We start from the raw sequence: 16251 nt of genomic DNA, 5'->3' as shown, positions 1-16251 counted from the left end.
CAGTCAGTTTTACTCAGTGAGAGCTCAGTGTGTCTACCAAAGTTTACAGAAGTCGCTACAGAAAAACAGTCATCTCTGGTATGAATCATGGAACAAAGTCATAAAAACCCAACTACACAAAACTTTGTTAAGCAGATCACAAATCACTAATAAAAAGGTAAAGGAAGCAGACTCCACATTTGACCTGAGCTTCTACTGAACTTACAAGCCCAACAGAAGTGATCTTGATTCTGCAGGAGCCCATCACTTCATATTAGATAATATAGTATATATATTCAGATAGTAGAGCATATTCTATAGAAACGTTACCACACTTAATAGTCCTACCACACCAGGAGGGATGAGTGGAAAGAAAGAGACATAACCAGCTGAAAACAGAAAGGACTTTGATAACAGGATGATGTGAGGCGCTTGTTTGTCAAAAATACGCCAAAGCTAACCATGCATGTGTCTGTCATAGTTTGGATTCTGAGTCCTCAAGCCTTAGGAAACCCAAAAATGAAGAAAACAGTGAGGCATTTTTGTGCAGAACAGTGCCAGACATTTGTACATTTTTAGCTTTTTTTCTCACATGCCCGGTGTATTTTACAGAGGCTGTGCTATTCATTTGTGCTCCAGCTCAAGGTATGTGAGCAAGCAGAAAACAAACCCTTATTTTTCTTGGAAGAAAAATCATCAACTCCAAGAAGAGGGATGTTTTCCATTTTTATGATCAGTCAGTGAACACTGATACGAATTAACAATCCAAACTAAATTTACTAGAGGATATAACCAGACCCTAAATATTGAATTCACATTTTCATTATGAACAAGTTTGATAATGTACTTGGGCCAGCAATTGCAACTAAAAAACTGGTAGAGTTTTATCGTTTGCTGAAAATTCACTTTGGTAAAGTTGATTTATCTGTAAAACACCTTGCTACACAAAGACAACTTTCATACAGATTAATTCGGTACTTGGCTATAACAAACCAACTGGTTAAAAGCAATTAAAGTGTATGCACCAGAGCAAGAGAAAAAACCAAAAATTTCCTCAGGAAAGCACAAGGCTTTTGCACAGCAAGGGTGCAAACTACTTTGAAAAGACAGCAGTCAATGTTGTTTATAAACCACTGCTGATCTGAACTGTAAGTTAAGTTGCTCTTAGTTTGCCAAAAGTGGTAAAACTCGATAATGCAGAACAAGTACTTGAATAAACTTTTCAACACACCGCACAGCCAAAAACATTACAAGCAAATGTGATTTTTGATTCTGTGAGAAGAAAAAAAGCAGAAATCAGAAATATACTTCAAAATGTATTTCCACAGTATATAAGACAGGCAGCTATGATGAATAGCAACCTACAGACTAAGAAATAGGCAACTGAACTTCTGCCAGTATAGAAATTATATTGTTCTGAGGGTAATTGTGAGAACATAATTTTACATTAAGAAGCTAAGTGTTCACCCTATATTTTTTTTAAAAACCACCCTTGTTAAAAGGTAAAACTAAAAGAAACCAAACAGGTAAAATCACACAGTTCAGAAAACATGAAATATCTCTAATATGCAATTCATAGTCTGTGTTTTAAAAGCTGAAGGACATACATTTACACACACAAAATAAAGCTATCACTGCTTTGCAGTCTACAGAGTTATTTTCAGTTATTTTTCCTTATCCTTGGAAACATACGTTACTCTTTACACAGTAGCATCCTGAAATTTTATAACATTTTGGATTTCTTTGAAATGAAAAGTCCATTTTATTGTTTTTTAATTAAATCTATTTCCCTGAAAGGTCTTTAAAGGCTCTACAAACTACCTTGCATTTTATTATTGCTGACAGTTATCTAAACCACGCTTGAATGCCCTCTTTATCCTTTAGTGAGCAATTGAAAGATCATATGCTAAAAAGACTTGTGCTTTCTCTTCTTCTAGCCCTATAATTAAGGCATTTTAATACATTTCTTCATAGTCATTAAGAGAGCACAATGTTAAAAATTAATGAAATGAGACAATTTTGAGTTTAACAACCATAAATACACACAACATAAATTTGTCTCAATTGTAGATATGAAAAAAAGCCTTCTTGAAATCACATGATGAGATTACTGAATTGTCAAGATTTTGCCTTTGCTGTCTAAGGGTATTTGAATGATGTATGGTAGCCTGACAATACTCCAGTGTTGTTACATACCATACAAGAGAGGTAAACATTTCTGTCAAACATTCAAATTCCATTGGGTTTTTGTTTACCTTATATAGATGTCTATAAAAAAAAGTGGTATTGCTGGATGATGCTGAAATGGGGGAGGAAAGAGAAAAGAGGAAGCAAGACAAAGGCATATGAAGGGGAAAATGATCATAAGTCAATTGCAAAAAAACCTGACATACAATGAAAAATACCACTATAATAACACTCACTTACAGGAGTATGTTAATAATGTTTATAATAGAATAAATAGGTTTTCTTAATTTGTATTTTTTTTCCTAAGAAACAGAGATCACCATATTAATGTATCACATATTTTTGCAACACAGTAATAAGTGGGTTTCTTTTGTTACACGGTGAAAGAATTCAGTGCTTCTAAGTACATCATCATCACTTCGATACACACCAATTAAATATAGGGTACAACTACACCACAGACACATTATTACTAAGTATTTCCAAAAGACATTACAAATAAGCAAATTTTACAGCTTATCTTTTAAAACTAAGTTAAGTTTTTCAAGGCTTAAGTTCTTTATGCTTTCTCACCTAAATTTAAAAAGATGCAGTGCAACACAGAGCAAGCAGGTAAGAGATTTTTTTTTTTCCCTTAAGACAAAATAAAAAAAAAGAGAAGTTGCTCTCCAGAAGATTTTTTAGGGTTGTCAGACTGTTATATTATAAACAACCTTATTAGTCCTTTATAATTACAATAGGTACCTCTGGACAAGATCGAGCAGACATGACAAATGCTTCTGACTTCTTTTTAAATCGAACCTGGAAGGTCATCGCTGAACAAACAGAATGCTATGCAACTGGGGCCATAAATTGAGAAAGCTAACAAAAAGGTAAGTTGTCTTGATATTAAAAATTAAAATTATTCTGTTCAGAATTTTCTGTGTAAGATCTAGAAATAGGAGGATGAAATAGTTTAAAAAGGGTAAGTAGGTAAAGAAAAATGTATCTTTAGAAACTTTATGATCAAAAATTTTTTTGGCAGCTGAACCTGTATTTTAGTATCAATACAATGTCTTTAGAGTAGTTGCTTTATTTTACAAATATTGCCTTATAGATAACGCCTTAATGAGTATTTATCCATGTTTGCATTTACTTTTTTTACAGCACTATGATGAAACAGTGAACAGTTAAAATAAGACCAGTCAGTCTCAAATCTATGGGATTTGCTTGCTGCTATCCTCACATCAAGTCAGTAAAAGAATAGCATACTACTGTGCATTTTTTTTTAACGTTTTTATTTTGTTTTAGGATCATTTAACAGCACTGGTAGTTTTGGATTAAATTTAATTTGCATGGAGATAAACAGTAACTTAAGTGACTGGAACTGGAAACCAGTTGATGGATTCACTTTTAAATCTCGTATTTCAGTTTGGAGAGGAAATGTAAGGATTGAATTAGAAAGCTGTAAACTCTTGATGAGAATTAGTGGTATAGAACAGAGGAAAACGAAACCTTCAGTTATTTTCCTTACAGTTAGGCTGAATGAAATTGTAAATCAACAAAAGGTTTGGACAGCATTCAAATCAACAGCTTTACCTAATGAAAGTTCTAACAGAGCACTGAGCATACCATTTGAAACAAATATGAAATAAATATGAAATATGAATGACCTAAAAGGAACCATATGAGAAGCAAAACAGTAAAATCACCAAAATTCAAGCAAAGGAAATTTGAACTGAAATGTATGATGGGCAATTAAGTACCTATTTTGACAATTCTAAGTGGTCAAATTTTTAAAGTATGACAGAGAAACCTTAACCTATTTATATTTGAGTGATAAATGAGGCATTTTGTGTCATTACATTCCCATAAATCACCTTCTTTAACTGCTGATGGCTTTTATCAGCTCTAACCTTTTCAAGCTTCTATCAGAGTGCTAACATTTTCAACTTTGACACATATGCAGTTTACAAATTCTGCAGCTGATTAACTCTGGACAGAAGCACACTGCCATCATTGTCTTCTTCAAGTTTGGTTACAGTGTCAGCATCTCAAAAACTCACAGGCATCCTTCGTGTGCCAGAAAGTACCACTTTTGTTGGGCTGTGTTGCAAAGGATCCAAAACATTTTTCCTTTTGAAACAAGTAAATGGGAACATACTTTTGAAAGTAGTCTTCTACAGAAAGACTGAAATATGTGTAATTTTCCTTATTTTAAAATAAATAGCACTTTCCAGATAAAGAGATAAAAGTAATATGATCAATTTTACATGACCTTATAATTTAAACAAGATTGGAATAAAAAATAATTGACTACACAAGAAGTGAAGCTGTAAAAATCTCTGAGGAAAGCAACAATAAAAAGTTAAAAAGATTCTAATTACTGCAGTGTATTGTATATCTGACATTGCAAAATACTGTAATTATAAACAAAATATTGCAATTATTAATCATGATTATGGGCCCTTAAATCATTTTATGGGATCCCTCACTAAATTCCTCTCTCAACTATTTTGTAAATTTTAAAGCTTATAAATAGCAGTATCTCAAAACTATAAATTTCAAAGATTCAATTTCAGCATTTCAGCACTCAGAACATGAAATGAATTCAACCATGATATACTCAGAATACAATAAATGAAAGAGAAAAAAAAAAAAAGAGGAAAAAATGTTTTATCCTGTGTAAGTAAACCCAGAAATTTCAAGGAACACTAGCTTTCTGTAGGAACTAAAATTAAATTACCTATTTGTCTGACACATTCAAATTTTGCTACAAACAGATGATAAAATAGTTGATAAAATCCCATCTAGGTGTCTGTCTTATAAAACATTTTAACTTACTGTACTATTCCAACGAGAAGCCAGCCATATAGTAGCTCTTTCTACTTTAGTAGCATCAAGACATAGTAAGAATGGTACCAAAGATTTAAATACTTGTATTTTTGCTATTTTTAAAATTTAGAAATGTGCAGAATATAATTTCAGATGTATTTCATCTATTGAAACAAGTAGTGACTCATTCACTGAAATGAATTTCCAAGATATAATTGATCTAGACACTGAAACAAAGCCCAGGTTTAAAGAGATACTGTCTTTAATAATATTAGTCAGACTGAAATTTTTATGTTGGTTGTGTGACCACTGGAAGCCTGGTACTTCAGATGGCATTAGTTTTGATAAGAGCTAACTAGACATCAGACCTAACTAATGAAACATGAAGAGACAGGCTTGGAACATGTAAATAGAATGTCTGCAGAGATTCTCATGCTGAGATTCTCTCTTGGTGATAAACTACGTCTTAGAAAAACAGTGGATGAAGGAAAAATTTTTGCAGCATCACAACTAAATTAGCCTTGCAGTGTCAATATTTAAGGCCTACCCATAAAAAATTAAAAGTTCTTTATTTCACAAATAATGTCACACATCAGAGAAGCTGTGCAGTTACACTTTGATAATTCAGCTGTAAATCTTGGAATGTCTGTAAGTATTCACGACAAAGGAACATTTATAATTTAAAATAAAAGGACATGATTTCTTGATGTTCATATCAAAGACTAGTGATGGATGAGAGCACGCTAATCAAATGAAAAGAAAGAACACAGATGCTTACTATTTTGATTAGGAGGGGGAAATGAAGACTTCTTTCCTAAATAAAGATCTAAACATTCTTGAAGTATACACACAAACATATACGTAAGTGTGCATAACACACTGCGCATTCTTAGGAGCTTGATATGTTCTCCAGCAGAAATGCTAAAAATGCTAACTAGAATTACTTAAGTTCAGAAGAAGCCACATAACACTGACTGATAAATTCCAGTTAATTGCTTATGAATTTATACATTCAGAAGCAATTTTAGCTTTCTTCTATTAAAATTCAACAAGTAATAAAAGAGAATAATTTAAGCTTTTTTTTTTGTAATTTGTTTCCTACTGCCTTAGCTCTAGGTTTAAATTATACTTCTGTAACATCATCCTTATGTAACTTAAAATTGCATAAAATCAATGTAAATATTACTGAAGACAAAAATGTAGACAAAATTTGATGCAAAAATGCATCAAATGGGATGCAATATTGCAAGATAAATGTGGAACTTCAGAGCTAAATTTTATTGTAAGCTTCTACATTTTTGATACTCAAGTCACCTTACCTCAGTGTCTTGCTTTATGTGTACACAAATTTTATCAAACTAATTACACATGCTTAGCAAGAACTAATAAACATCAAGAATTCTGTTTGCTCATTGTAAGAGTCACAACCACTGCCAGTGAGACAGCCAAAAGTTTGTTCAATTTGTAGATCCATGTGCAGTGGCAAGGTCCCATGAGGGTCAATGATACTTTCACAAAGTGTTGCCAAATGATGATAACATGCAAGTCCTTGAAATCCATCTTTCTCATTCTCCTTTAAGCAGGTAGTAACTATAAAGAAAATCCCTCTGATACTTTTCCATCAAAATTCTGCAATGAGTAAAAACTTTTAGATATCCTCAAGAAAATACTCCAGTCACTCTTGTTCTGAACAGAGAAAGAAAAGCTCCTTTGCTAACTGGACAACTACTCATCAAATATACTTGCTTATACCTTGCTGTAGTTATGAAACAAACAAAGTACTAAAAAAATGAAAATAAATTAAAAAATGAGTCCTCATCACACAGTTTTCAAGAATTTACAAGAAGGAACATTTTACAATCTCTATAAAAGTATGTAATTGAACATAAACTGGTGGCACTGAGGCAGAAAAAATATATTTGAATTAAAAATATTCTTAATGCAATAATATATTTCTTATTGTAAAAATAATTTTTACCCAACCAGAAATGCATTTGAAGTTGAGAATAATATAACGTAGTGTTTAAAAAAATACACCAACACCAATAACCATTTTGCTCTGCCACTGAAAAGCTTTAGTAAGACACATCTGATGATGTGCTTAATGCAACTTATCCAAATATCCTCAGTGCCTCCTTTAATGCAAGATTAGTGTTCTAGGGAAGCAGATTCTTGTGCTCTGGAAACAGATATCCATATTGTACAATCGCTCAGAATAAACAAAATGTAGGAAGTTTCAATATATACATTTCAGTCTCATCTTTAATCAAAAGAAACTCTCTCAGAGCTCTCACAGGGGCTGAATGGAACCGTGGTATGCCACAGTGACACTGAATTTCTTTTTGCCTAAGCCAAGACTTAGGCACAAGGAATTTGTTAAACTGTGTGGAAATGTGATTCCTGTCCATTAACTGTCCAGGGACTACTAAATCTACTCATCTTGTACTGCAAATTACTCCTAGATTGTGCATTAACCTCACCAGTCTCATGCTTTTAAATGCCTTATTTACTGAGTCCTAGCTGTAATCAGCTAGTGATGTTATTTATTTTTTCCTTATATTAGTACATATAGTACATATAGTTTTGTATTCTATACATAGTAATTTATCATTTAATATATTAAAGGCTGCTTAAGACAAAATAATTCCTCCACCTCTTGGACCTTTTTTGAAAAATTTACTGGATGCTCAATATATATAATATTCAATAGCATGTGAGAATAATTTTTATGGAACTCTGATAGTTAGAAAGATAGATAACTCAATTATTAGATCATCTATCAAAATATTCAGATGTGTAAGAGGTTACTAAAAAGATTGATGACTGAGAAAGTCCACTGATTCTCTAGCCATCATATCCACACATTTGGCTAGACAACATTTTTCGCCGCCTTCACAAGCAAGCTTCATTACCCATCACTCCACTGAAAAGAGTTTATTATGAGGCTGCCATCTTGGCAAGACTATTATTTAGATGATAAATGTTGGGGGAAAAAGTGTGTCTAGATTTTTTTTTTTAACATGAGCTTTTTGACAGATAAAACAAACAGCATCTACATTTCTAATTAACTTAAATTTGGCATATACAAATACAGGTCAGTAAAGCTATGATATGCTACTAGATTATCTTCTGTCTGAATCTTGCCCTTAATTTGCAAAATGTAAATTAACTAATTAGAAGAAAAGCAGCATTATTTGTGACAAAATGCTGCTTCCACTTTTTCTGCTTTGTGACATTTATGATCAACTGTAGTCCTTCATTCTAACTTCTAGTAGATGGATAATTATGCTTAAACTAATTTATTAGGCTTTTAGTATTGTAACCCAAATAAAAACTTGAGATTTCTGAAGGCAAAGAAGCCCAACAACTGTGACATGTAGCTAAATGACATACTTGCCAGTTTTACTTCATTGACAATATTATGCTGTTAACATATCTGGCATGAATACAGGTACAAATATTTTCACTTTCAATATTCAAGTACCTGACTCAAAGGAAAGTCTCTATTAGTATTCTTAAAATTTCCTTGAAATCTCTGTGTCCCTTCTGTACATGATGCATAGTAACAATAATATACTTACACTTTGTTCATTAGTACTAAGAGTTAAATTTCACTTTATACGCCTACTACCCTCCTCAACTGTCATTTGAAATGGATTAGACTAGCACCTACAGAGTTACAAAAAGGAAGAGGAAGTTGATCATTCTTGAGTTTCAGCCCAGCAACTTGACCTCGTTAAATAAAAAATATATGATATCATAGTTTACAAGAAGGTATTCTTTTTGCTTTGGTTTGGTTTTACTATTAGTATGTAGATAAAGAACCAACACTAAAAAATACATTGAAAATGTCAGATGCAAATGTCAATTAAAAATTACAAGGAATTCTGAAAGGTAAGGTCTGTGGGGGGTTGACATTCTTTGACATAGTGGAGTGTCTGCAACCAGGCCCTTGGCAAGAATAGCAGGATCTGTGCTGTCATATCTTATTGTACATAAACTTAGATGCTTGTCTAATCTGAATGAGAAATACCAGGAAAACTGGAGCTGAAGCCATGCAGTAGTATGGAAGAAAGTTGAAAATGCTCTATCTAGATTACATGAATCTCCTGTGACAAGAAAATATTTAAGACAGCTCAGAAAAATATAAGGGGAAAATAATGTAAACAAAGATATATACTGCTTCACATACTATTTTTTAAGTTCAGGATGTAACAATCTAGCAGTTAAAGAGGCCTACATAAGGGAATTAAATTATAATGAAAATCCCAGTTTCATGTCTGTATTAAATACTGTATCCAAGGAGAACAATGCATGAAAATACATACTTAATATCAATCATTCAAATATAAATTATGAGTAAAATATGGTTTGTTCTTTCTTTGCTTTGACAAAAATTAGTTTTGATACAAAACCAAACAATCTACAATGCTCAACAAAACAATTAACATTATAGCAATTATTAATATTAACATTATTAACATTATGCATAAGCCATGGTCTCAGTGAAAATGGTTTCATGCTCTGTTATTCAACCACATTGTTGAAGAGAGCATGACAGGTAAGATCTAAAAACATTACTTTTGAGCTGGAGCAAAAAAATATATTTTTCATATGCTACATGTTGATTTCTATACTGTTCGTGTGTCATTAAATAAAGACAAAACTAATTAATATCAAATGCTATTGGAAATAGGCTAAATGTATCTAGGACATTGGTGAAGTGCAGAGATATATATGCCTCTGTGTGTGTTCGTACGTATATCTGAATGCACACATGCATCTGTTTATCTTGCAGAAGAACATGGTTTTACCATCTTCCCAAGTAAACTACTGCATTTTCTACTAATAAACTAGTAGAAAATGGCATTTTTCACTGCTTTTGGTTCTCTTCTTGTCTATAAACAAACGCATCTTACTCAGTGCTACTAAGGTTAGCAAGTTGGCATAGTAATTCACTTAAAAAAAAGTTAATTAGTTTTGAAGAAACTTACTATATAAAGTCCTAAGCAGTAAAAATCACCATAAACTCTCTCTTCTATCTACATCCATTTTTGTTTAAGATTAATTTAGTAATTCAAGTGGAGCCAGAAGGGAGAGAAAAAGGAGCATAGCAAAATCCAGCATGTGTGAAAATCTACAAGCATTAGAGAGCTAAACAAACCCTAAGTCCCTCAGTGTTGAAGTAAGGTCAAAACCTTTCAGCATTGTACCAGTGTGTCAAAATATGTCAACAAACCATCATACTGCAAGAAGAAGAATGACCTTTCAGTTCTTTATGTTTGGGCTGCTTTGGATACTGGGTATGCATGAACAGTTTTCCTAGCCACTTGACAAATGTAACTCCCAAGGTTTCTTCCAAGTCAGGTTGTTACAATGGCTTTCAACTCACCAATACAAATTTTTAAACCATCTGCAACTGAAGAATACTGAACTTGTTAATAAAACAGACATCCATAAACCCACAACAGATCTCCCTCTTCCCCTACCACCTACAACCAGACAAGAATTATTACTTCAACAGTCTTCACAGTAAACTGTTAAACCAATTTAAAGAGATGAACAGCAAAAAACGTCTATAATTCTGATGTCCTGAGTCAGACTTTGCTCACATATCATTCATCCTCACAATCAACTGTAAATGCATTTGAACAAAACACTCTTCTCAAAAAACCCTAGGAACACATTATCTGTGTTTGTGTTGTGAAATACAATCCTTTGCATCATTTGTGTTTGCACTTCTCTGAAATAAATATCCTTTTATTAATTGATGGGGTTCTATGATAATTTGATAATTTTACTATGACTGATAGTTATGAACTGAAGTCTCAAGATCAGGCATAATATACCAATTAACAACACACTGAATCATGAATTTAGGCTGCCAAAAAGTGTGATTACTACTTTAAAATTACTTATGGGAAACTTTCTTTTATTTATTCTTTCAAAAAAGCAGAAGCACAGGACTAACAGCATTTGGAACACAAACAAATGGCGGAAGAAATTTAGTACAGAGATGACCTACCATTTTTATTCAAAGAGAAGATGAAATGCTTCTTTTCCACTATGTGAAAATGCCTTTAGTTTAATAACAGTGTCAAATATGACATTTTCCTACAGTCTTCCTCACATATAGTAAAATTTCTTTAGCTAATAATGACGTCAAGCTTTCTCCTGGGACTCTCTAGAAATTACATTCCAGATTGTACATATGCCTTAGCCATGCTTGTAGAAGATAGAAAATGTAAATTGCTGTATTCGAGTTTGTATCTTCTTACAGCAAGTCACTGACAGTGCACCCACTAATTACTGTATGAACCATGTGTTGCTGATCTGTATATCCTTAGAAAACAGTAGTCATGCCTGTCAGCTCTGACTAACAGACTTTTACAGCCAGGACTCCAATTTTTAATTTAAGTTAGAAAAAAGTTATAAAATAACTTATAAAAATCAGTTATAAAAACACTACGGAGGGAAAAAAAAAAAGAAACAGCAACATTCATCTAAATCCTAAAATAATTTACATGCTCATAGACCCCATTTTAAAGTGCAATCTGCATAACTTCCTGTTCATGCTCTCCAAATTACCTTTGGTCCCACAGACTATTCAACAGCTTTTATTCTCATGCTTATAACAAATACACCAATGTAGACCAGTGAAAAATGAAAAGTGTGGTATCTACTACATGTGCACAAAGCAATTATATTTTGTTTTTTTTTGTTTACCCAGCGGCAGTGTAAACTACAGCCTGCTCAGTGGATACCACCACTCTGAAGGAACAAACATACTGAGAGAAGCATATGAATCACTTTATACTAAGTCTGTCCAGTATATAAAATAGCTTTTTTTCCTAAAACATCACTCTGCAAAATCACGCTGGAAATAGGCAAGACCAAACTTGCCTTTTCCTGTTTCTTTATTATTGAAAAAGCTCAATATCCAAAAAACATCTTAAATTATAACCGTGCAAATCCACTGACAAGGTACACTTTGTACATTTTTAATGTGAAGCTTAATTTGAAGATGAGGTTGCAGTGCACCACTGCAATTGAAAATTGCTTAACAATATCATTGATGTATGAGCCATAAAAAACCTTGCTAAGCTGTCCCTGCAGAACTCAGAGTAATAAAAAGGTGTTCTTCTGCACTGAGGTGAACAGACATGGTTGACTGCATCTAGGGAGCTGTTCTGTTAAATGAGAAAGTGCCATTTCTTTCCTGTCAGTACAGACACTCACAGATTTAGTTAGCACAAAGTACAGGATTTAATGAAATACACACATAACAGCAAACAAACCCCAGCTATGTTCAAAGATTTCAGTCAGATTCTGAGTAAAATTCATCTTACATCTGTGACATGTGAGAAAAGAATGCAGAAACTTTTCCAGTTTGACTCCTAATTTTTAGAGAAGCAATAAAAAAGTTGAATGGAATAGGTCTGAAACCTCTCACTTTCATTCCTTTCAAAGTATCTAGATTTGTATTTTTATCCACATCTAACAGGCGATACAGATTTTCTCTTGAATTTAATTTCTGTTTTAAGTTCAGCCAATGGGTCAGGTTTACAAAACACTAAACTATTTATTGAGTGTTGTATCATCTCTATTGTGAACTCATGCTTGTTGTCCAAAAAATTTCTCTTTCAAGAGGAAGGGAGACACAAAGGTGTGGTGAACTGACTGAGAATCTGGTTCTCACTGAGAGACCTCTGCACAGACTGATGAAATAATACAAAATTGATTCACAGTTTGTGCAGCTACACCTGTGTCCTTTCATATAAATAGTTTCAGAGACCAATGAAAGTTAACTGCCTAACCTACATGCAACCTAATCTGTCAACATGGATTCATTAACCCAACTGTCATTATATTAGAAGCCACAGTAATTCAGAACTCATTTCAGAAGATGTGGCACTGTCCACTTGGCCAAACGGTACCAAAATTAAAACTAATGGGATTTATTCTTAAAAAAAAAAACCGCATAGAAATCTGCCTAATTTCCATAATTAACCTAGATTTTGGATTTAGGGTGTAACAAATCCTACAATGGAGTTCTAGTTTCCTTTATATGAATGTAAATTCACTATATTTAAGAATCAACCATTTTTGTAGTTGTTTTCAATACAAACAGCTATAACAGCAGATTTGGCAAAATCTCAAAACTACTTGCAAAATGTTTTATTGATCTATGTATCATTCCAGTCTAGCTTGCAACATTAAAGATACTTGACTAACAGCTCAGTGAGAGATGTTATTCCATTTCTGAAGTTGAATTAGTAATTGGTACATGTTAAAATTAAAATGAAGTTAGCTATGTCTTGGTTTCTTGATAAAAGCATAAGAGAAGTTTCCTTTGGAAATGTCAGATGCAAATGGTACACACTATTCTCAAATGTTTTACACTAAAATGTTGATAGACACTTTGTAGCACAAAAAAAGGACAGAACTGCAACGGCAATTTTATTACAAACAACAACTGGATCAGTTGTTCATCCTACCCGTCTATGTAACTTTCACCCCATTTCAACTTAGTATCTTTATGCTCATGCTATCTGTTTAAAATTCACTTATTGGAGCTGCTTTTCTCTGATACCATCATGGATCCCTTCAAACACACCCTTTATACTCAGAAAGTATTCCAGTACATCCGATGGCCTTCTCCCAGCCTGAGTTGCTCCATTTCTTTTACACTGGATATGCAATTCAGCACTGTTTGCATCACACTCTTTCCTGCCATTCTCACCATTTGCTTAGATATTGTATATACTCAAGTTTCTTTCTAAGTTTTATAATCTGTATTTCACAATTTATTTTCTACAACTTTCCTAAAGTATAATATCTTCATCCAACAATTGACAGCCTTCCAAGTTTCCCATTACTTTTATTCAAGTTTTCCAATTCTCTGCTTTCTGGGATTGTCAAATAAGAGCAGGTCCTTTTCAAATCAATCAAGAATGTTGCTGCAGAGCATAATTCCGAACTTTGATGATGTTATTATCAAGATCTCGTTTCCCTTTCTCTGCTGCCTTTTACTGAACCTCTTTTAAGGTATTTTCAAAGGTACTGCTAGCGATTTTCACATTCAGCTGAAATACTAACAGTCACCAGACTACTCTCTGATACTGGCACACACCCCCTTTTTGTTGCATGTTCACACATTTGTGCCATGTTCTCCACTATCCCTCTGATGTTCTCTTGTGGACACTGAGAAGAATTCTAAATTTATGCTTTAAAAAATCCTTTATTAAAAATTTAATTTACCTCACTCTATCTTGCTTAGGGTTCTACCACATACAAAAATGGCACTGAAGATGAAGCATTGTGTTTAGTATCTTTCGGGAAAAAAATCCTCCAGTGAGGAGGTGTCATGGATAATGATTTTTTTGAACAATAAAGCAGAAGTATTTTAACCATATTTAAAAGAAAATACCTTTACACCATCAACATGCCACAAAAGTCTGTCTAGCACAATTTGTTTCCCTCCTTACCCTCCTGCAAATACTTACATTTTCAACTTGAAGATAATTGTAATTATTGCTTCAAATGTAAATAATAAACAAAAGAAAAACTTTATTAAAAAAACCCACTGTGTAACAGTACTGTCCTACTTACAATGACAATGAGCAATAACATCCTTTATACACAAAACCCACTTGGTTAGACTGTGAAGATGTTTTTAACAAGTTTGTCACCTTGCACATATTCCAGAATGTTACAGCAAAATCTCCTTTCAAAGTCAGGTACTAAAAAAATTGACATATAACTTCTGTACCAAAATAACTTACTCTGTCATTTAGCATTACTGTAAAATCACCACATAGATCTGCTGCATGTTAATGATTAAGACCTCAATTTTTTACAAATATTTCAGCACACCAACTTGAAATGAAAATGACATTCAAAATGGCAGATTAGTAACATGTAGAGTCAGTAGTGTTTTATCCAGTAACTTCTTTTTAAAATGAAGTCCTATTTATCTATAAGGAAAAATAACAAAAATATACCTGTTCCAGTAGCTCCAAAACTGGTCCTGCAAGTAGGCTTGGTGGCTACTTTCATCACCAAATGAGGCTTTGCTTTCAATCCAGTGAATTATGTGTCCTTCCACAGCTAGGGTGACAGCAGAAAATAAACTGAACTCTGAAAATCACACTTAAAAGCCTGTAAGACTGTTAGAGAAGATTCTATTTACTCCACAATCTACCACATAAATCATGCTTGCAACTGAGTTACATATTTGTAAAAATTATCTTTCAAATACGCACATAGGGCATTTAAAAAAAATACCAGAAAATACTTTAACAGATAATCACATTAATTTCAGTTTAATTACACTCTGTTCCACATATCTGCATTTATTCTAACACAAGCAGAATGTAAAGAAAAAGAGTAGACTAAGAAGCAGTTGTATTCTTCTATTCCCTTACTTTGCTGGAAGGCCGTTATCAGGTACAGAATTGGAAGCTTCTGATGAATGATAAAAACAGTTAGCTAAGCTGCTAAAGACAGACACTTGCCACCAATCCAGAATGGAAGGTGTAAGAAAGGGAAGGAAATTTAACCTGGACATGTGTCTGCTACCTTTCTTTTGCAAAACCAGTAATGCTTCATCAGAAAGAAGTTAGGAATAAGAAGGCTTCTGTGAAAAAATGTGATTTTGAATTTCTGTTTCTTTTAATGCTTTGGTATTTGCTTTGGTTCATGTCTTTCCTCCTTTCTTGCAGGAGTGAATGACTAATATTAATAAAATCATCTTTTTTTTGACAAAGGAATGTACTCTCTGAAGTTGACAACATAATTTTGCAGAAGGAATCATGAGCATCACTCTGAGAGACCATTCTTTCTCCAAAAAGATGTTGTTGGTTATCATTAAGATCTTTAGAAATGTTACCTTTATTTTGAGTTACCTACAATATCCACAACCATGATGCCTTAGCCTAAATTTGACTTGGAATGAGGTTTTCAAAGAACATGCAAATCCAGGAGCACAATACAGAAAGATTACTAGAGGCTATGGCAGCAAATGATTGACCATAGAGTGCAATATTACTCAGGAAATCTGGGAAAATAACTCATGAAGTCACAACACTAAGCTCTATGTGCCACCACTACCCTGCTATCAGTAACCCAGTTAACTTGTGTAGGCCTGTACTACTACATCCTTCCCCCACCCACACCACCTTTAGATCCCAGGAGATATAACAGCTGAGGTATAATCAGCTCAGAAGCAATTTCTAAGAAACATTTGCCTTTCCTAGTTATGTACTGAGT

General features: G+C 33.3%; 1 protein-coding gene and 1 long non-coding RNA gene across 8 annotated transcripts in view; one reads left to right on the top strand and one right to left on the bottom strand.

The window, feature by feature from the left end:
* Positions 1 to 16251, bottom strand: part of CDIN1 (CDAN1 interacting nuclease 1) — a 135308-nt gene that overhangs the window by 56699 nt on the left and 62358 nt on the right. For 6 of the 7 annotated variants that reach the window (XM_048305918.1, XM_048305914.1, XM_048305916.1 and 3 more), the window contains one exon: positions 14985 to 15090. In XM_048305918.1, the coding sequence (XP_048161875.1) occupies positions 14985 to 15090 (106 nt within the window). Of the gene's footprint in view, positions 1 to 14984; positions 15150 to 16251 lie in introns of those variants that run through there. The other variant, XM_048305920.1, reaches the window with a different exon arrangement.
* Positions 2343 to 16251, top strand: part of LOC125327038 — a 68967-nt gene continuing 55058 nt past the window's right edge. Inside the window, exons 1-2 of the long non-coding RNA XR_007204120.1 lie at positions 2343 to 2778; positions 2907 to 3038. This is a non-coding gene — a long non-coding RNA (uncharacterized LOC125327038). The remainder of the gene's footprint in view (positions 2779 to 2906; positions 3039 to 16251) is intronic.

Source organism: Corvus hawaiiensis, chromosome 6 (genome assembly GCF_020740725.1).
Source record: "Corvus hawaiiensis isolate bCorHaw1 chromosome 6, bCorHaw1.pri.cur, whole genome shotgun sequence".
NCBI lineage: Eukaryota > Metazoa > Chordata > Aves > Passeriformes > Corvidae > Corvus > Corvus hawaiiensis.
Note: the sequence above shows the minus strand (reverse complement) of the source record. Positions and strands in the feature narration are given on the sequence as shown.